The sequence below is a fragment of the Pipistrellus kuhlii genome, unplaced genomic scaffold (assembly GCF_014108245.1).
Source record: "Pipistrellus kuhlii isolate mPipKuh1 unplaced genomic scaffold, mPipKuh1.p scaffold_m20_p_2, whole genome shotgun sequence".
NCBI classification, from domain to species: Eukaryota; Metazoa; Chordata; class Mammalia; order Chiroptera; family Vespertilionidae; genus Pipistrellus; species Pipistrellus kuhlii.
In genome coordinates, this window is record NW_023425515.1 from 19269661 (window position 1) to 19293961 (window position 24301).

Here is a 24301-nt window from a genome sequence, read left to right on the forward strand (position 1 = left end):
AGTGTGTCCACAGTTGAGTTCCTTGTGCTCAGGTTTTTCAGTTGGGCACAAAGATCTGTGTCTGTGGTCCTCAGTCATTTTAATGCAGGTGACTGTCCGGTCTTCTCTGTACTCCAACACCTTCACCTCCTGTACCCCACACTCCCAGTGTCATTATTTTAATTTTTCAACATACACTGACAAGTCCATTTAAAAATTTGCCTGCATGTTTTCCTGGCTCGTCTAGCTCTCAGAGGGCCTTAATTGAAAAGCAAAGCAAAGCAAAGGAGGTGGGTAGGTGGATGGAAAGGGATCAACGGAAGAACTTATATGCATATATGCATAACCCATGGACACAGACAATAGGCTAGGGAAAGCCTGGGGTGGGGGATGGGAGCAGGATAGAAGGACAATGGCGGGGAAAGGGGGGAGGGGGGGCAAAGGTGATATATCTAATACTTTCAACATCAAAGGTTTAATTTTTTTAAAAAGGCAAAACAAATTTAAATGTACTTTGCACAGAAGAAAAACAAATAATTTGAAGAAGAAAAAAAAGATTACAACTGAAGTATCACTTTGAATAGCAGGTGGAATTTGGATATGTTCAGGCTGAAGGGCAGGCAGTGGATGCTGCAGGCTTAGTCGGGATGAATTAGAGTCCCCATCTGTAAACTGGAAAATCTTTTGGCAAATGCTTAAGTGATTTCCCAGTAATGTGGTCAGTGTTCTCGGAGTCAATAATTTCCACCATGGCCCGATAATGATCATTTAAAAGCATTAGCTCACGTGATCAATGCACCTTGCAGTTGAGGGCATGGCTTGACAGGAAACTGAAGCTCTCCGGTCCAGTCCTTGAATTTCAGGGCAGGGAGGGGAGGACGGGGTGAGACAAAGCCCTTTAAACCTCAGGGATTGTCAGCAGCTGTGTGTGTGTTTTCTAAGGGATGGCGTCAGTGTCTGGGCCCATGTTAAGCCAGCATCGTTCATTTTGGAGAAGGTGGCAGTGGACAAGGAACCGGAGAAAATTCTCTGTAGAAAGGACACAAGTGGCTGTTACCCCCCCGTTTGCATAGCTACTGCAAAACCACCACGCACTGCATACAGCTCCTCTTCCAGTGAAGTAGTTTGTTTTTTTATCCTTTCCTGTATTCATCTGGACCTCTTGGGAGTGAAATTAATTACAGTGTTGACCCCAAACATCTAAAGTCAGAGTCTGGCCACCGAGCATAGAAATATGATCTAACGTACAAGGATAATGGCCGTATAATAAATTTTTGCAAGGTCTGGATCTATGCTTCTAGAATTTAAGGTACAATCACAAATCCAAGAGCTCTTTTTAAAAATGTGTTTTCTGATTCAGTGGGCCTGGGTTGGGACCTCAGAGTGTTCATTCCCAGTCAGCTCCCAGGAAATGTCAGAGGACACACTTTGAGTAGCAAAGCTGTAGAATGCATCACAGGTCAGTCCAAATGACCAGATATTTTAAGCTGGTACAAGCCGCCCAGACAGCGGTGGTACGGACGTATCTGTGCTGAGCACCTTGTGGGGGTGAAAATTCAACACCACGGGGGGCCACCCTGTAAGCTCTTGCATCCGTGTTTCAGGAGGGGGTGTTCTGTCACTTGCGTCTGGGTAGTGCTTATTAGAGAATCACATATGACCAGGAAAGGCATGGGGGGGGGGGGGGGAGGAGCAGAATGGTGTTCGTTCCTCACTTAGTGCGAATCGTTGTTGCTGTTGTTTGGCTGGGAAATTTCCTCTTGGATTTTGAAGTGCCTTCTCCAAAAGATAATATATTATTAAAGTATGTATGTGCATATATATATATATATATATATATATATGCAGTCAGTATAAAATCACTGTATGTTAATTTGAATATGTATATTCATATGCATAGTTAATAATGAGAGTTCAAGAGTTTGGTCATTTTAACTGTAGATTTAAGCCCACCCTGCAAAAATGAAAGGAAAACGACATTAGTGATCAGGCTTATAGTGTTATATATCTTACTAAGTCTTATAGTCTCTACATTTTTAAAATTCCATTCATGTTAGCTCTTGGTTGTCAATTGCTAAGTGAACTAGGCTGCTGACCAAGGTCAGAGACTGAAGTTCATGGTAGCTCCCCTCTTTCAACCAAAGCAGACCCATTTTTAACTTTGAGCGTATGTGGTTTCCACAGAAAATCTCGGTTGGAAAGCAGTAATGTGAACTATTGGTATTTCCTACCTTGGACAGCATTTGGAGGAAACATTTTAAGCAACACTTACATTTCTCCTGCGTTCGTGTGTTTATGCAACAGCTCTTCACTGTCCCCTTAGCGTGTGTGAGTGAGGCCGGGTCTGCATGCTGTCGGGGAAACAAGGTGGATAAGCAAACTCTGCCCCTGAAGAAGCAGCCTTGAAACCCCGCGGCTGATGGGAGGAGCCACAGTGGCTCCAGAAGCACAGTGTTGAACCGGAAAAGATCCGCTCTACTGAGTGCTAGGGCGCGGTCCTGGGTGGAGGCACTCTCATTTTATTTCTTGTGGTCTAATTGGCAGGGGACAGTGGTGATGCCTGCTGGGTGTCCCTGATGTGCAATTGATGGTCAGTATGTGATATTGTTGTAGAAGTGCTGTGGGGATACTTTCTGTACTAAATCTTAGTCTTTGAAAGCCGTGCTGATTATTTTAGTGTGGGCGTTTGTTTCTCTCGAAGGCAGCCAGTGGGAGGCAGTCTGGCACGCCCACTTAGAATGTGGGTCATGGAACCAGAGGGCCCAGTTTCACCCTCTGGCCTGACCATTTGCAGGCAGCCTCACTGTAGGCAGGTTACTTTCCTCACTGCACTCTCACTCAGCTATAAAATGCAAATGGTAATAGTATCTACTCCATAGTGTGACTGTGGGGATCGAAGACTTGTAAGACACACATGGGCGGTGCCTGGCACATAGCAACCCCTCAGGAGAGGTAACTATTGTTATTATCTTACCCAGTAATAGAGAAACATGTAAATTGACCGTACTTCCACTACACCCATAGCCAATCAGAGTAAGTATGCAAATTAACCCAACAAAGATGGTGGTTAATTTGCATACATACCTGGGTCCCGGGAACCTCCTCACACCCAAGTCGCTCCCAGCTGGCCATGGGGATCGGGGGGGCTAGGCAGGATCGGAGGGAAGGGGGGGAAAAAAATCAATGTAAACATATCCTCAGGTGAGAATAAAAAGAAAAATAAAGCAAGAAATGTCATATCCTATGAAAGACACATCTTGAAAATGCCTAAAGAAAGTTGTCATTTTTTCATGGTGAAGGCCTGGAGTCCGTGTTGATGAAAATGCCTTGGCGGCTGCAGTGACTGGCAGTGTCTGCAGCAGCAGGGTGATGGGGCTGGCACCTTCCCCTGATTTGCCCAGTCACCTTCCACAAAGGGAGGCCAGGCTGCAGCTTAGGTCCACTTCCAAAGGGGAGCAGGCCTAAGCCATCAGTAGGACATTCCCTGAGGGTTCCCAGTAGGTGAGAGAGGGCAGGCTGGGCTGAGGGACCCCTCCCCAGTGCACAAATTTCATGCACCGGGCCCCTAGTGTTAATATATGTCCTGTAATAAGATGCATGCTTCCTTCATTTCAGGTGGCCTCCTTTGACAGGATTTAGTATACACAGATCCTTTATGGTACAGATGCTTTATTGTAACCCCAGAACCTTCACCTTGGTGAACTCTCCAGTGTTGGGAACACCCACATTGGGGCAGCACCCAGCATTGCTTCCACAGCCCTGGGAGGTGTTTTGGGTCCCTTGTGTGCAGATAGCGGGAGCCTTGTTTGGCATGAGGGCCCTGGGGTCTGGAAGAGAATAAGACATGGGAGATCTCTGCCAGGGAGCAGCCCTGCTCAGATGCGTGTGGGTCCTGAGACATAGCTTGTCATTGTACTGTCTGCAATGTGCAGGTCACTCTCTTGGGAACTGAGGGGGTGGGGAGTGCGCAAGGGTGGAGTGCAGGGAGGATTCGGATTTGGGTCAGGGGCTGCGGAGGAAGCTATTTGCTTTGCAAAAGTTGGGCTACACTCAACTACATCAAGACGCATTCATGCCACCAGTCTTGAGCAAATAGAATTTTTTAAAAATTGTGGAAATAGTCAACAGAATTCCAGCATTTCAGCAGAGGATCAGATGCCAAAAGGCTACCTTATGGCATTTTCTGGTTGATTAGGGTGTTGTTCTTCACAGCATTGAACTTGGTCAAGAATTCATATTGGAAAAGGTATTAACTAGTCCATCTGCTGCTTTTGGTCTGCACTTGTCAGAGGAGGAGATGGTGTTAGACGGAGCTTGCTCTTGGAGCTCTTTGGCCCACTTCCGCAAACAGTAACATCTTTTTTTTTTTTTTTTTTTTTTTTTTTTTAATGAGCAGTGGGTATATTTTTTAGTCTCTGGCGCTGGTCACTCAGCAGTGACGGGAGTGTGTTTGTGTGTTGTTTGTCTGCCTCTTGCACCCAAACATCCTCCAGCTGTGGGCCTTTTCCTTCTCCGTGTGTAAAGCCAGTAAACAAAATTGAAAGCCCTGGGAAAAAGAGTGAGGAGAGCAACGAAAAGGAGCCTTCTCCTTTGTGCAGAAGCCCGCCACCAGCTGCATCGTAAAGAAAAGCTGATGGATCTTTTTCTCTGGACTGTATTCACAGAGCAAAGCGCCCGTCTTCGGGCGGAGGGGTCTTTCTCTCTGGGTTGGAAATAAGTTTCCTCTTTGCGCTGGGGCCTCGACCATAAGATGAGACACTTAGATCTGATGCTAAGAAATGATTGGTTGTGGGGGGAAAGAAAAAAGCAAAAGCAAACATCTGTCCTACAGGTTAGCCTTTAAATTATACTGTTTTCATTCTGTCATGGGATACCCGGCTTTTAACTGGCTGGTGAAAAGTCTGCGGGGCTGTGTTGTTTGCATCTATTTTTATCTCATCCACTCTGCCCTGGGTTCAGAATAAGGTTGCTGGCTTCCTCCAGCGCTCCTAGCCACAGCCGGCCCTGACCTGGGCAGCTGGGGGGTGGAATCGGCTCTTCCTGGGCTGGGAACAGGGAAGGTGCTGTGGAGAGGGATCCAGGCCGGATCATCCAGGGGAAGGGGACGGCAGATGGTGGGAAGGCTGGGCTCACCACAGGCCGAGCGTGGTGCAAAGCGAGCCTCAGAAAGCAAGCGGCAGCTGCCCCTGTGCCAGCACACAGGGCAGACCAGGGCCGGGCGGGCGGGCGGTGTCTCCGAGACAGAGCAGGACAAGGACACGCACAGCCGGGCACAGACTCTTAGCCGGCTCTCCACGTCAGCATGAGCAGAGAGCAGGGTCCTGAGCAGTTGGCACATCAGCCTATCAGAATTCAGGAGAGACTCTTTCTCAAGTAAAATTCTAAAGAGTCAAAGGATGAATTTGGACAGTGATGGAATGGATGACATCATCAGTCAAGAATCCCCATTGGATATGGAGGGGAATTATAAAAAGGTAAGGGGTGGGTGTGGGGTGTGGGGAGAGAGTTCTTTTGTTTGTGAACAATTGGACCATTTTTCTAACTGGGAGAAAGATCGCCCTTGAGAAGTGGCCAAATTCCACAGTCAGTGGCCATTGCCATAATATAGTCAGGAAAGCTGAAATGCACAGAATTGAATACATTAAGCTGGGAACGCTCTTCTTTCTGCTTTTCCCAGCTTGTATCCATTAGTATATTTTAGCAGTAACTGGAATACACATGTTGTTATTCTGAAGTTGAAAAAAAATATACATTTAGTTGTGAGGCAGGCTTTTCATATAAAGGAAACATTTTTAAAATTACTGACATATTAAAAATTCGCTTGCAATTAAAAATTACTAGAATGTTTAACCTATCTTTCTAATTTTTGACTTTTTCTTTTTAAAATATTAAGTTTTACTAAGAGAAGGTGTGGAGTTTTAAACATTTGATACGGTATCTACTAATTCTTTGCTTGCCTTTTCTTTTGAAAGCCGGTGAATATATTTTTGGAATGTTTTATACGGTAATTGTCCAGTAATAAGAGGCCCAAGTAAAAATAGCTTTAGTTATATGGGTGAGGCCATGAAATCAAACTGCAAGTGTGTGCTTGTCCGTCCACAGAAGGCTAAACACATGCCCCGTCCTTCTCCCTTGTCATTTTCCCTGAGTCAGATGTAAGAGGAAAAAAGAAGGACCCTCCCATCATGGAACTAACACAGGAAGACTGGCTAATTTGATCAAGTATGTCACAAACTTTTTTCCCCCAGAGACACAGAAAGAAGCTTCTGTCTTGATAATAATGCAGAATATTCCAGTTTGCATCTTATATGCATAATTGTGGGTGAGAATAGGGGCTGTTTTGAGCATATGTTTTATTAACTGTTAGAGCAGCCCAGAGGAATGTATGTTCTTCCTTCAGAAGCTGAAACATGAATATGTGAGAGAGATTTAAATGTCCTGCCATGTGGCCCTGCGTGTGTTTTGTCCCTTGCGGTCCCCCAGGAGGGAATGAGTGCCCGAGGTGGTAAGGGCACAGAGTCCTGGGACCCCAACACCTCTCAGCTGTCCCTTCCTGCTGGAAGTGGGTGCAGGGCAGACTCTAGGGATGCTCAGCAATCAGAGTTGGTCACTTACCAAGTCCAGGAGGGCAAGTGCCTGCCTCTCGTCCTGCCTCTGACATTCAGGGCCAAAAGACGGCTGTCGATTTTCTTAAAATGTCTCAGATAGAGCCCTAGCCAGTTTGGCTCAGTGGATAAAGTGTCGGTCTGAGAACTCAAGGGTCCCAGGTTCGATTCCAGTCAAGAACATGTATCTTGGTTGAGGGCACATCCCCGGCGGGGGGTGTGCAGGAGGCAGCTGATGGATGTTTCTCTCTCATTGATATTTCTAACTCTCTCTCCCTTTCCCTTCCTCTCTGTAAAAAATCAATTTAAAAAAAAAAGTCTCAGGTAGAAAAGTGTAGGTCAGTTTGCACTTAGGAAAACATGAAAAACATGCCATTGCTCATGCAATAACAGTAAAATAATGGCCCCTGTAGTTTCGTGCTCCTTAGAACCTGAGAGCCCAGATGCCTGGGATGAGTGAGCGGTGATATGAGGCAACCTGATACAGCACGGACCAAAGCCACAAGCTTGAAAGGCTCCAGTCGCTTTAGAACATCAACAAGACAGAGTTGCAGTGAGAAGCCCGTTATCTCACCGAGGCCGCAGGCTGCCATGGGGGCTTTCGGGAGACCTGGTGTCTGGTGGGTCCAGTGCGAAGCACCCCTGGGCGGAGCCCCTCGATGAGGAGGATGCCGGAGTTCAGGCCATGCCGTTCTGGGCCCTCACGCGAGAGTTGTTCTCTTGTCGGTTCAGCTTTCTAACTGCCTTGCTCAGGCAAATGTTTTCAAATTTATGCATATTGTGTCTACTCTGAAGGCTTCATTATGCTAAAGAAAAAAAAAGGCTAGTCTTAATTTCATTAAGAACGCCTAGCAAAACAAGGCAGCATATGTTTTCTTTAAAATACGAAGAGCAGGAAAAGAATTAGGTGGTATAAAAATCACTTTTCCTAATTGGAATCTTCTTTTTCTAAGTTTCCCTCCCCCACCCCTAAATGTATTGTTTTTGCTGTTTGGTTGACTAAGTAGAAAATTAAATTAGGTGCCATAAAGCAGGGGGGTCTGGAGGCTTTTTTTGACCTTGTACCCATCGGTAAAATGTTTTTGACCCCATATCTCTAATATTTTAAAATACATATATTTTATTCATAAGTTAGCATGCACATATTACTGTAAAAAGCATTATGTACATATAAAACATATACCAATTGATAGATACTTTTAAATAAATGTTTAAATATAAGTTAAAGTTTTAATAATTTCTCTTTCCCCTCCTGTGACTATGAGGTCAGTTGGAAAGTTGATATACCCCTGCCTACTGGTAGATCCGACAGAACTTCCTATACCAGTTGCACTAATAAATACCACACGGGTACAGGGATTATTTTACAAGATTGTGATAAAGTCAGGCAAACAGCCTTGGGGGAAAGGTCACTTTCCGATAACTAAAATTAGATTCCGCCCCGGCGGGGGGAGGAAGAGAGCAGGCATCTGTCCGACTCCTTGGGGAAGGTCCCAGCGGTGAGCAAGATGTCTCATAGGATCTCTGGTTTGCTCAGCAGTGGTGAAGCTGTCCTCAACAGATCTCAGTATTTAGGAAGGAAGGCCTGCACCTTGGCAGAATCCAGGGTGTGTATGTTCAGTGGTCATCGCCCTGCCTTGCTCTGCACAGCCCCGGCCCTCTGGCGGAGCCCACACAGCTGGCTGTCTTTAGGAGCAAGTACAGAGCACATCGAGGGCCAGGATCGCAGGAGGGAGGATGGGCTTTCCCTCAAGGGGCTCATGGATAGAGGGAGCACACAAGCTGATATAGATGATGCTGCCTGGATGTTGGGATAGCAAGTGTAGACCGAAAAACACATGCACCTTGTGTCCTCTCAGAGCCCGGAAAGATCCAAGTTACCCTGATGGAGAGAGAGGAAGTCGGGAAAACGTAACAGACGGCAGAAGGCTGGCTCCCATGGTGTCCGGGAGCAGAGCTGACCCGGGGAAGCCGCCCTGCCTCCTGTCCACAGCCTGCCCCTCCCAGAGAGGAGCAGGGCGCAGGCCTGTGCAGTGAGGACAGGACGCAGGACTGGGAGGCCCGCTCGCCTCGCTTTGTTCCTCCGAGGTGCTGTGCATCCAATTACAGTGAAAGATTAGGGAGGAGCCCGTGAAAACATTACAAGGCTGGAAGGAACAATATTTAAAGTGAGGCCACAGCTGCGCCTCATGTTTTTTTTAAAAGGTGAATGGGAATGACTGCTGGAGATAAACTGCAATAAACAGGAACACAGAATGCCAGCTGCCATTCCAGACAAGAGCTCTGCCCTCCCCACTCAATTACCGAGGAAAAGCAGCCGTCGACCTCCATTAACCCTCCCAGTCTTCCTGTCTGTGAGGGCTGATTGCGCTGGAAGGACTGCTCAGTTACTGAGCCGGGGGCCTGGGCCCACCTCGCCACCTGGGGACAATCGCTCCTGCTCGGAGCCAGGGTCTCCCCTCCCTTTGCAGGGAGGGACGGGCCTGGAGGGTCTTAGATGGTGGAAAGAGGACTTCAGGGTTCTTCCTCCGACATCACTTTGCTTCACCAGCATAGACGGGGTGGTTGTTTCAAGTAATTTGGTTTTTCTGGGCATGTGGTATGTGAATTATAGCTCAATAAAAGTAATAAACCACACACATAACAAACAAAGAAATGTGGTTTATTTTTCAATTGAGATATAATTTATATACCCTAATATGTGAGGCACAACTCACATACAATTTCAAATTTTAACAAGTTTTAATATATTTATAAGGTTATGCAAACCACTATTGTCTAAATCCAGAATATTTTCATCACCCCAAAGAAACACTGTATCCATCTGCAATTACTCCCAATTCTTTTCTCCCCAGACATTAATCTGTTTGCAGGGAGAGGGAGAGAGAGAAACATCAATAATGAGAGAATCATTGATCAGCTGCCTCCTGTACGCCCCCTACTGGGGATTGAGCCCACAATCTGGGCATGTGCCCTTAACCAGAATTGAACCTGGAATCCTTCAGTCTGCAGGCCAACGTTCTACCCACTTAGCCAACATAGCATTACAGATGTCTCCCATTTTCCCCCTTTTACCGCCTCCTCCCAGCCCCCCCACCCCCCCAACCAGGTCTTTACTACCTTATTGCCTGTGCCCATGGGCTGTGCGTATAAGTATATAAATTCTTTGGTTTATCTCTTTTCATTTCCTAACCCCACATCGAGGTATGGCAGTCTGCTCATCTCTCCCTTTAATATTCACACCTACCATTTAAGAAGTTTCTCTCTGGGCCAGGCACCATGCCAACTACTTTCTATATAGCATTTCACTTGATCCTTAACACAACCTAAAAGATAGTATTATCTCTTTTTCCAGAAAAAGAAATGGGGGGCTTAAAGAGTTTCTGCAACCTGCACTAGGAGGTGTCAGAGTCAAGATGTGGACTTGGGTCTTCTTGACCCCAGTTTCCCTGCCGTGACCTCCTGCTCTCCTTCCTGGTCACGTGCCTGTGTCTGGCTCTCCCAGACCCTGAGTCCACCGTGAGGTGGGAAATTGGGGACACTGGCTTCCTGGCAGTGATTGAGGCCTGGCTCTTGCATAACCATCCCGGAGGTGTTTCACACTGTTGTGTTCTGACAGTGACACTGAATGCCTGCGATGGGTTTGCAGGCCTCTGAAACGCACCTGTTAAAAATAGAGCTCCCAGATAGCAGCGTGCTGTGGGAGAAAGCAGCCTCGGTCATCTGAGGACCAGAGAGAGCCCAGGATGCTCCCAGCAGCTCACATCTGGGACACGCTGCTCATGAGGGAGGAAAACTCGAGTTTCCGGCGGTGGCCCCCTAGGAATGAACGTGGAAACACTTGCACTGCAGTAGCCAACTTTGTGGACTGCGCCTAGGGCTCCGTTACCTCCACCAAAGCTCCCATTGAGTCGGTGAGTGGCTCCTGAAACGTCAGCCCTAGATTAGATGTTTGTTAAGTCCCTTTGCTCTGGTTCTACACAATTAGAGTATTCAGGTCTTCGGGAGTCTGTACAACAGCACTTCTCTCTGCCTGCCCCTGTTTATACCGTCCCTGGGGCTTGGGGACAAGCAATGCCGTCAACAGCAAGACCGTCCTCGGGGCTAACAAGTAACCGCAAACATCTCCGTTCTCTGCACTGGCCTCTCCAGCACTGTTATTGCCAGCCCGTTCTCAAGTAAATCGTGTCCTGGAGTTCTTCCTCCAGTGATTCTCACGAAGACCCTAGCTTGTTCAACTTCTGTTCCCACTCGTCATCAAAATCTCCCTGGGGATAAAATAAGACACAAGAACTTGACATAACCCACACAGTGCAAGTAATTATGCATGTGCCATTCAAAAGCGTAAGACGTGTTTTCTTACAAAATGTTCTTTTTATATGTTGATGATCGTGTGATAAAACCCATGGTTGTTTCAGAGAGAAGATAATTAGAAAATGCCACCAGTATATTTCGGTGTTTGTTTGTGTGGGGCGTTTTTTTTTTTTTTTAGTTTCTGTTTTAAAGAAAATCTGCCTAATGAACAAATAAATCGTGTACTTCTGGTTCCTAATGTTTAAAAGGACTCCACACTGCAGTGCTGTCCCTAAACATTAAAGGGAAGCCGCCCTTCTTAACAAGCTGTGGAGAGAAAGAAGAGTGACTGTCATCTTTCTAAAGGAAGAGCACTTCTCCACAGGAAGCTCCAGAACAGAATCCCAGTGCATTCCCGGCGGATGCTGCTAATGGCGATGATGCCAGATATCGCTAGGCAATGGGTTGCACTGAAGCCAGGGGAATCATTAATTGCTTCAAAACAGGCATCCTGGCAAGGCCTTGGCAGGGGCCAGACGGCCACAAATGAAATCCACCTGGATGTGGAGTCTGGCCATTCCACAAGGAACAGATTCGTGCTCAGATAAAGAAGAACCAACTCTGTTGCATCTAGCTACTTGATCTGTTCCATTGGTGGAAGCCGTACTTCTCAAAGTGTCTGGACCGGCAGCATGAGCAGCATCTGGAACTTATTTGAAATGCACTCTCTCAGCCCCAGGCCAGATCCCCTGAATCGAAAAAAAATAAAATAAATAAAAATAGTCTGTCTTTACAAGCCCTCCAGTGATCCTCATGCATAACCAAGTAGAACTACTGGTATGAGATGAGTGTGACAGACAGGGGCCACCTGTGCAGTTCTCTGCTTGGCACACCTGTGTCACAGCCACCCCCTGGCGTCCTGGGTTCATTAATGGGCTGTGGGTGACCGGGGTAGTCATCAGCCCAGTCCTGAGGAAGATCTTCCTCAATGGCGCATTGTTTTTCTTTTCCCCTGGGTGGAAAGTGCTGTCCTGGTCATTTATAGGCACCCTAATGTGTGGGAAGCACTGACCAGAAGTTATGCAATGCAGAAAGGATGCTAGAAGTGGTATCTTCCAGGGTCAGTAGTGAACTGAGAGCTGTCAGCATTACAGAGCAAGCACATCCAATAACCAGTAAAAGTAAGAAACACATGGAGCTGGAGAGGAGGGGAAGATCAACCAAGGGAAGGGATGGAAGACAGGGCATCTGGGGGAAACCGTTCCCGTACACCTCTCCCCTCTCCTGGGTGGGAGTGTTGTGGCTCCAGAGCTCCCACCCGCCTTTAGCCCCGCAGCACCCCTGTGCCATTTGCATCAACTGGGTCCCCCAGTGATTCTCTAGACCCGTGGTTGGCAAACTTGTGGCTCTCGAGCCGCATGCAGCTCTTTGACCCCTTGAAGTGTGGCTCTTCCACAAAATACCATGGCCTGGGCCAGTCTATTTTGAAGAAGTGGCGTTAGAAGAAGTTTAAGTTTAAAAAATTTGGCTCTCAAAAGAAGTTTCATTTGTTGTACTGTTGATATTTGGCTTCGTTGACTAATGAGTTTGCTGACCACCGCTGCAGGCCAATCCTCTTCACGCATCTCCCTCCTTTGGGGAGTGTAAGGACCTCCATCCTCCTGGTCAGATGGGCCCTTTCCTGCTACGGGGGGCTTTATCATCTGCACAAGGAGCCAGAAGGAAGCAGCTGTTTGCAGTCCCTGAGCACCAGCTGGCTTTAGTTTAGGTTTAGGATGTTATTATATTTCCTGACGTGTGTTCCTGAGAACCCCAGTGGCCCTTACAGCTGTCCCCACAAAAATACAGTTTGTCCGTTAAATAAGATGTAGAATGCAGGAGATACTCCATATTCCGCCTGTAAATGTCAGTGCAGATGAGCATGTGGCAGCCTAGGTGGCCCTGCCCCAGTGGCCAGCGCCACCAGATGCTGCTGGTGAGGTGGGCTGGGCCAGGGGGATGAAGGCAGGACCGGGGGAGGGGACTTGGGAGCAGCATCCTGTGTGGAAGGGAAGGGACGGTACACGCCACATCCTGAAGAAAAAATGGGAGGGACGTGGGGACGGACTAGATGTGGGGACGGACGATATCTACCCAGGCAGAACCAAATACCTCTCTTTGCTCTTGTCAAGTTTGGGGGAATCACCGCAAAAGAATGATGCCTTGGGAAAGGCTGAGCACTGGGCGAGGGTCTGAATGTGCTCCCCGGTCTGTTCTGAGATAGTGGCTCACAGGGCACCCCCGAAAACCATTGTGAGCCTTATCTGCCTGGGCACAGGGGGTGGCAGGAGGGAATTCGGTGACAGCTGAAGACAGAAACTGCCTTTCCAAGCACATTGTTGCTCTCGTCTTGGTCTTGAATAGCTTTTCTGTCTCCGAGTGATGAACCACTATTCTCAGCTGCCCTTGTGCTTTTGCTGGCAATATCAGTTTTAGATGTTTCACTTTTGTTTTATGTGGGTATTTCCCAAGGCCATTTGAGGAGTGGATGGGGGCTCCCCTTGTCATACACACAAACTGTATTTTTGAGTCGGCCCCTCCCCTTCCTGTACGCTTCTCATCCTGGGGTAGCTTTGGGCTTTGCAGGGAGGAGGGTGGAGGACATACTTGCCCTGCAGGTGTAATTCCTTAGAAAACAAAAGGGTTTTGAAACCTGTCCCTCACACACACATACACACTCACTCACTTTACACATATGGGCAATCAAAATGAAGTTGGGTTCCAGTTGGTGAATTTTAAGAAAAAAAGTATTTGCTAGTCAGTTGCATCACAATTACTTGAAACATTGGGAATCACATTTGTTCCCAAAGGAAGAGTGAGCAGTGGTGTCAAGGAGACTGGCTCTGATGAGAGGGTGTTTGTGTTGTAAATATCTGCGGTTGTGATTAGGCCTTGATATATGCTTAGCAGCTCAGGGAAGGAGAAAGCATCGCATCCATCTCAGGAAAGCCGTGAATCTCTAGCTCTTTAATTCTCACATTGTGTCCCCAGCGCAGTGTCCACCTGGACACCTTACCCATCAGTATGAAGGAGCAGAAAGACCTAGCGCTGGGAGGATGGGCTGGAGTCCTAGCTCCTCGATATCAGTGGGTAACCTCCCATCACCCTCATTACCTCGCCTTCAAAGCAGGAATTGCTGGAGGCTTAGCCACAACAGCCACCATTGATGGTAGATTTACATGAGCACGGACCAGGTACAGCTGCTAAAGAGTTTACGTAAATTCATTTAATCCTCCAATGTCAGGTGAGATCCTTTACCTCCGCACTGGTAAGGGCTGTGCAAGCCCAAAGCCATCAAAGACAGGACAGAGGAAGCAAGCTATAGACTTAAAACTACGGAGTAGTTAGACTTAAAATTCTAAAGGACTAAGACCTTTCATAAGAAATGTCAAAACTCTCAGACCTTTATAGAAAAACAAGCAAAGATAGGAGTAAACAAATTTGGAGGGAAGCAAGTTCAGTAACGAAAAATATTTAAATATTTAATCTCACTGGTAAAGAAATTAAAATAAAAAGAATGCCTTTGGCCTATCAAATTTAAAGTGACAGCAGTTTGTTAAGTGAAAATCTTCAGTGTTAGCCAGTTTGTAAGAGAAAACTGTACCCTTTTGCATGGCTCGTGGGCATGTAAATTGAAGCAGCTTTCTGTTGAGCCATGTGACAGAATGTGTCAAGAGCCTCAACAAATGTTCACATGGAGCTGGTCTGGTAATTCCACTTCCAGGAATTTATCCTGAGGGAATAGTCCGACATGTGGGCAAGGGTTTATATAAAAATGTTAACTTATGTTGCTTTTAATTGGATGTAGCCTAAAAAACATAGGGTAGAGCCACTGACAGGTCTTAAAATTATTTTTAAAGAATTTTAAATGAGGAAATTTCTCAAAATAAAACAAATAATATAAACTCCATTTTTATGAAGAAAAAAATGCATACATAAAATGTAAAATCTATAGAGAAATACACTGAAATGTTAGCAGTGGTCTGTGTTTAAGTGGTGGGATTGTGGGTGACATTTACACTTGAGTGGCCAGATTATTATCTCTGAATGCATAATAATCTGGCCACTCAGTAAATATATATATATTAGAGGCCCAATGTATGAATTTGTGCATGGGTGGGGTCCGGCCAACCTGGGAGGGGATATGGGTGGTTGGCACGCTGGCCTGCTGGTTGAACTCCTGGTCTAGGGGACAATTTGCATATTAGCCTTTTATGATATAGGATATATACTGAGTGGCCAGATTATTATTCGTTCAGAGATCATCATAATCTGGCCACTCAGAGTATATTCTTAATGCTTTTCTTGATTTGTTGGGTCCTGAGAAAGAAGGGGGAAAGATTGTATATTATAGAACAGTCCTCTTCACACTGTTAATGAAGTATTTGGGTAGAGAGAATTGTAATTCGTGTAAATAGAATTCTTTTTAAGGCCTTCTCCTACATCTATGGCTCAGGTAGATCAGAAAAGGCAGACATGGAATCTAGGGCACATTCACACATTCACACCTGGGGTAGGTGTCTTCTTCAGATAACCCTCTTCCAGACCCCAGGCTAATGTTGGACACCAGCGAGTTGTTGAGCATAAGTCATTAAGGATCTGTGGTTATCTACTGTTTTTATATTTGGGTGCTCAGTTCCATTCAACAGTTTTCTGATTAGAGGACATTGAGTGAGACCCTCTTTTGTTTATTGTATGGATTGAGAAACAGGTTCACTGACTACATTCAATCTACATGGCAGATTCGGAGATTTTGAAGTGAATTTGTTTTAAATAAAGATTGATAGGGTTCTATTTTGGCAGGGCCATCACTGGTTCCAGCCCTGCTTTTTTGGAAGGGCGGGTTTCTTTAGTTAAGGTTCCCAGCAGTGCACTCACAAGTATTTATGAAATTAAAGGCATTCTGGCTTCCCTTACAACCTCATGGCTATTTTCTCGGAGCTCAGTGCTGTGCTAGCCCAATAAATCACATGAAATCAGTATCACAGCTGGAACTGTGTACAAGTAGTCTTTTGCTTTGTATTATACACTAAATTAGAGTTCCCAGACCCAATTCCAATGTGGGGGAATTCCATGTACACCCACACCAACAAAAGATTCTGGACACCAGCAGGGTGTCCAAGAATTCAAGTGAATTATGATGCTGTCAGCCCAGAGGGTTCAGTCCCATAAGGCCCTCCCCTGATGACCCTTGAGATGCCAGTTGCAATTCCAGGCATTGACCAACTGGTTATAAATCAAAGATTTCCACAGCCCCCTCTTTGAGTTCAATTAATTTTCTAAAATGGCTCAGGACTCGGCAGATCCTTTTACTTACTAGAACACTTACTAGAAAAGGCTATGACTCAGGAACAGCCAGATGAAAAGAGACATCAGGCAAGGTATATGGGAAGGGGCGCAGAGCTTCAATGCCCTCTCCAGGTGCCCCACTCTCCCCAAATCCTCATGTGTTCACTAACCCAGAAGTTATTCAAACCCCATCCCCAGAGGTGGGGAGAGGGGCAGAGACTGAAAGTTCCAACACTCTAGTCACATGGTGAGTTCTCCTGACAACCAGCCTCCACCTTAGATACTTTCCAGAAGTCACCTCATTCACATAACACTTAGGAAATTGTAAGAGTATTAGGAGTTGTGAGTAGGGTGTGGGCAAAGTCTATATATATATATATATATATATATATATATATATATATATATATATAATCTTATACATGGTAAGATCTCTCTCTCTCTCTCTCTCTCTCTCTCTCTCTCTCTCTCTCTCTCTCTCTCACACACACACACACACACACACACACACACACACACACACAGTAAATACTACTATGACGCACTTCCCTTAGTATATGCCAAAATGGGGGGGGTGGATGAGTAGATAAATAGAGATGTCATCGATAATTATGACAGCTGAAAGAATGCTTATAGTGTTCAAGGACTTAAAAATGTTGGAAGAAAGGAAAACAGAAATGAGCTTTCCTTGAATTAGAAGTCCTCAAATCTATTGAAACAAAATATCTGGTCCTAAAGCCGAGGGAATGGATATTTTACACATGATCTTAGCCAAAAGGCTGAGAGGCAGTGGGAATGTCTAAAGTCTCTACAGGAAATTCTGACGCAGCCTGTTGGGAACACTGGCTTAGCGGTATTGCTCTGGCATATATTTATTCTGTGCTGTCCACCTGTGGCACTCTTCAAATGCAGCTCATAAAATAAAAGTGGAACTTTTAATTAGAATGCAAACTGCTGCGTGTGAAGAATTTCTACCATGTTAGAGCAGCCTTGACCTTGGTCTTCGGGAGTCTGTACAACAGCACTTCTCTCTGCCCACACCAGTTTATACCGTCCCTGTATCGTGGGGACAAGCAATGCCGTCAACAGGCAAGACTGCCCTCCAATTGAGGGTGAAACGAAGCCATGTCAGCCCATCCTTCCAACAGGAGTGTGTTTCATCACAGTGATGCTCGGATGATGGCTCAGACCTTTCACGGTTAACTTCCTGGCTCCAGACCCTCCAGGAACGATCCAGGGGCCACTGTGCCGTCTGTAGCCACACCCAGGCACCTGAGCTGGGTTTTATAACTGAGTTTGCTCAGCACAGTCTTGACCTCCCCGCTCAGAACGTACAGTGCTGCTGCTGCTCACCACCTTCATCATCCCACAAAACCAAACCAGGGCCTCATTCTCCCCAGGATTTCTCACTCACGATGTTCGTTTTCGTAGCTGTTTTATTTTTAACTAAGGAAATCATTCCTGATCTTCTCTCCTGTCGTTTAAAGGGTTTAAAAGTTCAGCATGGTGAGTTTTTATGGGACTTTTATGGGAAGCCGGGTGTTGTAAACATACCCAAATTTATCTCCATAGTGCCGTTTGCCAGATCCTTTCCAGTGCACACCGGCCTGGCTTCCCTTCAAAATATGAACCAGATGGGTTCGATTAGAATTCTTCAGCTCTTCTACACAGCATGCTAGGCCATCTCATAGTCTGAGCCTGGTGAGATCAGGATGAGTCTTGAACAGAGGCGAGACAGAGCGTGGTGGCAGCAGAAGCTGTGTCTATCCGTCCGGGGCCCTGCCCCTGTGCCATAGTGTGGGCAGCCCCATCTTATAGAGGCTCAGTACATCATGGTTGAATAATGAATGAATGAATGAATGAATGAATGTTCTTGCCATAGAGAAAGTGGGCTGAAGGGATGATCAAAGGAAGAGAGAAGACAAGAATCAGTGAGAGGCCCCATTTGGGATAAAAACAATTGGATTTAGGAGGAAATACTTGCCGAATCTAGCAGGTAAGAAGAAAGATGACAGCTCCCGGAAACCTAGCTCAATGCTGGTGAAAATCTTTAGCACCACAATGGCGATTCCCTTGACCAGTGGTCGGCAAACTCAGTAGTCAACAGAGCCAAATATCAACAGTACAACGATTGAAACTTCTTTTGAGAGCCAAATTTTTTAAACTTAAACTTCTTCTAACGCCACTTCTTCAAAATAGACTGACCCAGGCCATCGTATTTTGTGGAAGAGCCACACTGAAGGGGCCAAAGAGCCAAATGTAGCTCGCGAGCCATAGTTTGCCGACCACAGCCCTAGACTAACAATAGGAAAGGCACCGAAGAACTGAAATTGCTCGCAGGGGTGCAACCAGGAGAGGCTGGTTTAATTCCAGCTCTTAATAATTCAAATGCTCTTGGCTGTGGCCTATGTATTTATTTTTTTCATCTAATGTTACAGTTCTAAGAAACTTAGCAGTTAGACCGCCTATGGTTGTGATGTATCTGTCCGCTTATCGGCATTTTTTATTTTCCTGAAATTTTAGGCACAGAAAAATGAGAGAGAATCTATCCGACAGAAGTTGGCACTCGGGAGCTTCTTTGATGATGGCCCAGGAATTTATACCAGCTGCAGCAAAAGTGGGAAGCCAAGCCTTTCCTCTCGGTGAGTGTTCCTTTCCATTGATTCTCTGATATGTGTACCTAATGGGTTTTGTCATCTGACCACTTGTCTAATAAAAGATATCCTTTAAGTCCTTGAGTAATTTTTTTTTCTTCATAATACTATCAACTTTATTTGGATTCTGGACAGACTTCTCCCATTTGTTGGGTTTGTTTATTGGGGTTTAGTTTTGGGGCTTTTTTGGCCAGTTTTTCCAAGGCACCTGAGGTCAGATTTCTATATTTCATTTTTTTCAAGACACAGTGCAGTTTTTGCACTATGATGGGGGAATCAGGGCACACTCCAAAGCTGGCTGATGCTTAGAGAAGCATGGCAGATCACCAGATTTCCCATTAAGCAGTCCCAAAGCACCCGGCATTGCTCCCCTCTTCCATTTGATTGTAGTGTATACCGTAGCTGAGAAACACAGTTCCCACTTTGAGCATTTGATGTTTATTACAGAGCTTAGCTTGTCCTCCAGGCAGTTTTTCTTTTATATATCATATATATATATTTTTAATTGATTTCAGAGATGAAGGGAGAGGGAGAGACAGAAATACCAGTGATGAGAGAGAATCATTGATTGGCTGCCTCCTACACGCCTCACACTAGGGTTGGAGCCTGTAACTTGGATATGTGCCCTATCGGGATTTGAAACATGACCTCCTGATTCATAGGTCGACACCCAACCACTGAACCACACCAGCCGAGCCAGGCAGTTTTTGTTTATCTTAATTTATTTCAAGATATCATTGCTTATTTATTACCATTTCAGGATATCTTTGATTACTTGCATACCTTCCAGCTCCAACTAAAATTATAATTTTACCTGGAAGATAAGGCTATCAGCCAGAACTTCTCAAACTGTAATTAATGTGCATGTGAAAACCCTGGGGATTTTGTTAAAATGCTTGTGCCCGTTCTGAGTCGCTAGGCCTGGATGGGGCTCAAGATGCTGTTTCTAACAAGCTCCCAGCTGATGTGCAGACTGCCCATCCATTGGTGACACTTTGCTACGGGAGGATATAGACAATCTCAAAAATTAACTGTTACAAGTATAGATATTCGAGTGGTTAAAACACTCAGAACTTTGGTTTAATAAAGGTGGTAGTGACTGAAGACCCATCAGTGTTCTCTTGATGCCTCCTCAGATGGCTATTTCTGGTTGGAATGCCTGCGTCTTCCTTTGCGCTAAGAGGAAATGCTCTCTGTATAAATACTAGATAATTTCACCATGTTAGGCCAGGTGTGGGAGACACATGATGGCAGTTGCACACTCATTCACCCAATGGGTTTTCACTCTATCCTTCATCTGAAGCCTGGAATTTTAGACACCCTCATATCTATTTATATCTCTCTGGCTCTCATTACGCCTTGTATTTCAATCTGATTCTTAGACTCACCCACTAGTCAATCAGCAAGAATCAGAGAGCACACACATGGTCACATATAGGCATGTTTAGGGCCCCTACAAGTGAGTTAGCCCGTCAGGGAAGGGGCTGCCGTTTGGCCATGCAGAGTTGAGGCACCCCTTCCTCATTCCCACGCTTTTCATGTGCCTTTCCAGAGCCTTTCCCTTTGCTGCAGAGACACCTGTTCCCCCCACGGTGGGATGCGGCAGGGAGAGCTCAGGCCTGGGCACCTGGAGACTTGAGGATTAGTCTTAGTTGAGCTTCTAATTTTGAGACTTGGTGTTATCATGCCTTAGTTTCATTTTCGTAAAATGAGGGGATTGGACCGTAAGTTTTATTTTATTTTTTTTATTTACTTTTTTTTTATTAAGGTATTATATGTGTACATACCTTACCAATCCCCATCCCACCCTCACTCCCATACATGCCCTCCCTCCCCAGAGTTTTTCGTCCATTGGTTATGCTTATATGCATGCATACAAGGCCTTTGGTTGATCTCTTATCTCCCCCATATCTCCCTACCCTCCCCGCTGTAATTTGACAGTCTGTTTGTTGCTTTACTGTCTCTGTATCTATCTTTTTGTTCATCAGTTTATAATGTTCCTTATTATCCATAAATGAATGAGATCATGTGGTGTTTTTCTTTCATTGACTGGCTTAGTTTTAATGGATTTCTGCTACTGCTCTCTGATGTTCCCCAAAATGCCAAGAAGTTTTCTTCTGGAAACTCCATTTCTCTGCAATGTCAGATCTATCGGGTCCAAATGGGAGATTCTTGTTTTTTTAGATGAAAGTTAGTTCGATAGACAGATATAGACATATACATGCATACACGCATGCATACATATATATGGCTGTGAAAATGAAATAGAATCAATGAAAACTACAAGGCGTATAATAACACTAAATAAAAGTAACAGCCCTCTCTATCCTTGTCCCACTCTCCAGAAATTTTCCAACTCTTTGTTTTTCTGGAATTTACCTGCATATCTCTGAGTAAAATGATTATCTTCTTAATGATTTCTTTTAAATAACCATCTTTTGACCACCTACTGTGGGAATTTGGGACTTACCTCTCTTTTATTGCCCCCTCACAGCTACATTTATACTAGTATATCCCAAACCCTGTTCTCTTCATGGCCATTTCACCATTTGAGGTCACATAACTATTCAATGTTGACTTTATTAAGTTCATGTATTATTCATACTGAGCCATATGCTAATCTATGATTACTTGAAAAATTATGTTGTTTGTCCTGAATTTAAAATTGCCCCATTTTTCTTTTGGCTGATCTGTGATTTCAACTGTTATATCATATTCCACTGTGTGAATATAATCAGTTTCTTCTGCCACTTTTCTGATGATGGGTATTGGATTGTTCCAAAGGTTTCACTCTTGTAAACAATGCTGCTTATAAATGTGCTTGTACGTGTCTCTTCCTGTCAGTGTGCAGGAGTTTCTCTTTGGTGTATACCTAAGAGTGGAATTGCTAGGAAAATGCATGATTGCTCACATTTAGACAATAATGCCAATCTGATTTCCAAAATGGTTGCAACAAGTTCCATGCCTACCAGCAATGTCTCAGAGAGCCTGTGGATCCATAACTTTTCTAACACTTGATATTGCCAATTTCTTTTAAGCTTTTATTAATTCAATGGATATAATATACTATTTCATTGTGTTTATTAGACATCCTGTTTCCTCTTCTGCAAAATGTCTATGTGGGCCTTACTGGATTCTCTGTGCTTTTTAAAATTAATTTATCAAAGTTGTGTAATCATAATACTAATCCTTATTACGTTGTAGGTATTGCAAGAATATCCTCTCAGGTTGTAGCTTATCTTTTTCATTCTTCAATATATCTTTTATGACTACAAGTTCTTAATTTCAATATAGTAAATTTTTATCAAACTTTTCTTTTAGAGTCAAGCTTTTCTATGTCTAATATATATATTTAAAAAAATCTTCTTCTACCCCAGTGTCCAAACGTCATACCAAAAGTTGAAAGTGTTAATTTTTTTTAAAGTCTGTAATAAATCAGGTTTCTGGATATGATACAAACAGAGCAAGTGTAGAGGGTCTAGATAGTCCTGTCAGGTGTTGTCAAATACCTCTCATCCATCTACATTTTATCTCCCAGATTTTTTCAAACTCTCTTGTGTGCTATTATCATCTCTTTCATTTTCTTTGTGTAGGTTTATACCTTTTTTTCTTCCTTTATCATTATAGTAGTAGGGTTTCAGAGGAGAGATTAAATAGCTGTGTTCAGTATGCCATGTTTAAATAGAAGTCTCATGAAGGTTTTTATTTTATTTTTTAATTATGGTTTACATTCAGTATTATCAGTATTATTCTGCATCAGTTTCAGATGTACAGCATAGTGGTTAGTCAGTCCTGTACTTTACAGAGTTGGCCCCCCAAATATCTCCAGTACCCACCTAACGCCATGCATAATTATTATAATACTAGTGACGCAGTACATGAAATTTGTGCATTTGGGGTGGGGCGGGGGAGAGGAGTGTCCCTTAGCCTGGCCTTTACCCTCTCCAATCTAGAACCCCTCAGGGGATGTCTGATTTGCAATCCAGGACTGCTGGCTCCTAACCGCTCGCCTGCCTGCCTGCCTGCTTGCTCTCCCCCAACTTCCCCCCTCCCCCTCACCTCCACCCCCCCATTTGCCGGCCTGATTGCTCCCAACTGCCCTCCCCCTTGCCGGCCTGATCACTCCCAACTGCCCCCTCCACTGATCTGTTCATCCCCAACTGTACTCCCTGCCAGCCTACTTGCCCCCTGCCTCCCCCCCTGCCAGCCTGCTCATCCCCAACTTCTCTCCCCCTTGGCCTGATCAACCCTAACCACTTCTGCCTCAGCCCCACCACCATGGCTTTGTCTGGAAGAACGTCTGGAAGGCCTCCTGGAAGGTCTCCCGGTCTAATTAGCATATTACCCTTTTATTGGTATAGATTACTTGCTATATTCCCTATGCTGTGATTTACATCTCTGTGACTGTTCTGTAACTACCAATTTGTACCTCTTAATTCCTTCGCCTTTTTCGTCCAGTCTCCCAGCCCTCCTTCCTTCTATCAACTGTCATCTGTTCTCTGTATCTCGAGTCTGTTTCTATTTTATTTGTTTATTTTCCTTAGATTCCACATATACCGTATTTTCCGAAGTATAAAACGACTTTTGAAACGAAAAAAAGCCTGCTCAGATTGGCCAGAGTCAGAGAGGCGGTCTATTAAAAAAAGAACTGGTGTTGCCTCGGAAGTGGGGGGTAGTCTGATACAGCGAATATAGGCCTAAACCTATGTTTTAACTGTAAAATTAGGGGGGTCGTCTTATACGCCGGAAAATACGGTAAGTGAAATGATAAAAGAAATATCTCCTCCAATAAAACCCTGAACAGAAACCCTGTGTGTAAAACAAGGCAGTCCTCCTCTGGCTCAGGAGGACTGAAGGAGAAGGACTGGGATAACCCTGCCTGAAAAGTGCCACTACACCCCCCCACCCCACCCCCGGCCGCCGCCTTCCCTTCAGTGCCCCTCGCCACCCCTCCCCTGCAAGCCCCCAGAGCCCACCTGAAACCCTCTGGCAGAGCAAACCTTGGAAATCACTGAGTCATCTACCCCCTTTGGAGACACAGATATCGAAACACGTGTACTTCACAGCAGCTCAGAACAAGCTACACTTGTTGACTCGCCATAAGGAAGATTATTTTTATCCTGTTCTCTCAGACGTTTTTATCCGCACACGCTGGGATGAGATCATCCTCTGCGAGAACACGACGACTTCTTGGATACCCCTTGGGATGATGATTAATCATGACACTTAATGTTTCTAAGAAATATCTCTTTATTAAAGCTATAAGTTTAAAGTCTGCAAAGACTGACTGACATTCCCCCTCATCGGTAATAATGTAGGAGAAAAGCCCTAGGAAATGTTCAGTTGCATTTGTGTAACTCATACTCCCCATCCCTGTTAGAATTAGTTTTTTCCTAATGGATCACGGTCCCTGAAATTCTTCACTGAGCTAGAAATACCTCA

At 45.0% G+C, this 24301-nt stretch overlaps 1 protein-coding gene across 6 annotated transcripts in view; it reads left to right on the forward strand.

The window, feature by feature from the left end:
* SCHIP1 (schwannomin interacting protein 1) overlaps positions 1–24301 on the forward strand; it is a 116370-nt gene that overhangs the window by 66239 nt on the left and 25830 nt on the right. For 5 of the 6 annotated variants that reach the window (XM_036444577.2, XM_036444576.2, XM_045583640.1 and 2 more), the window contains one exon: positions 18729–18847. In XM_036444577.2, the coding sequence (XP_036300470.1) occupies positions 18729–18847 (119 nt within the window). Of the gene's footprint in view, positions 1–4993; positions 5454–18728; positions 18848–24301 lie in introns of those variants that run through there. The other variant, XM_036444581.2, reaches the window with a different exon arrangement.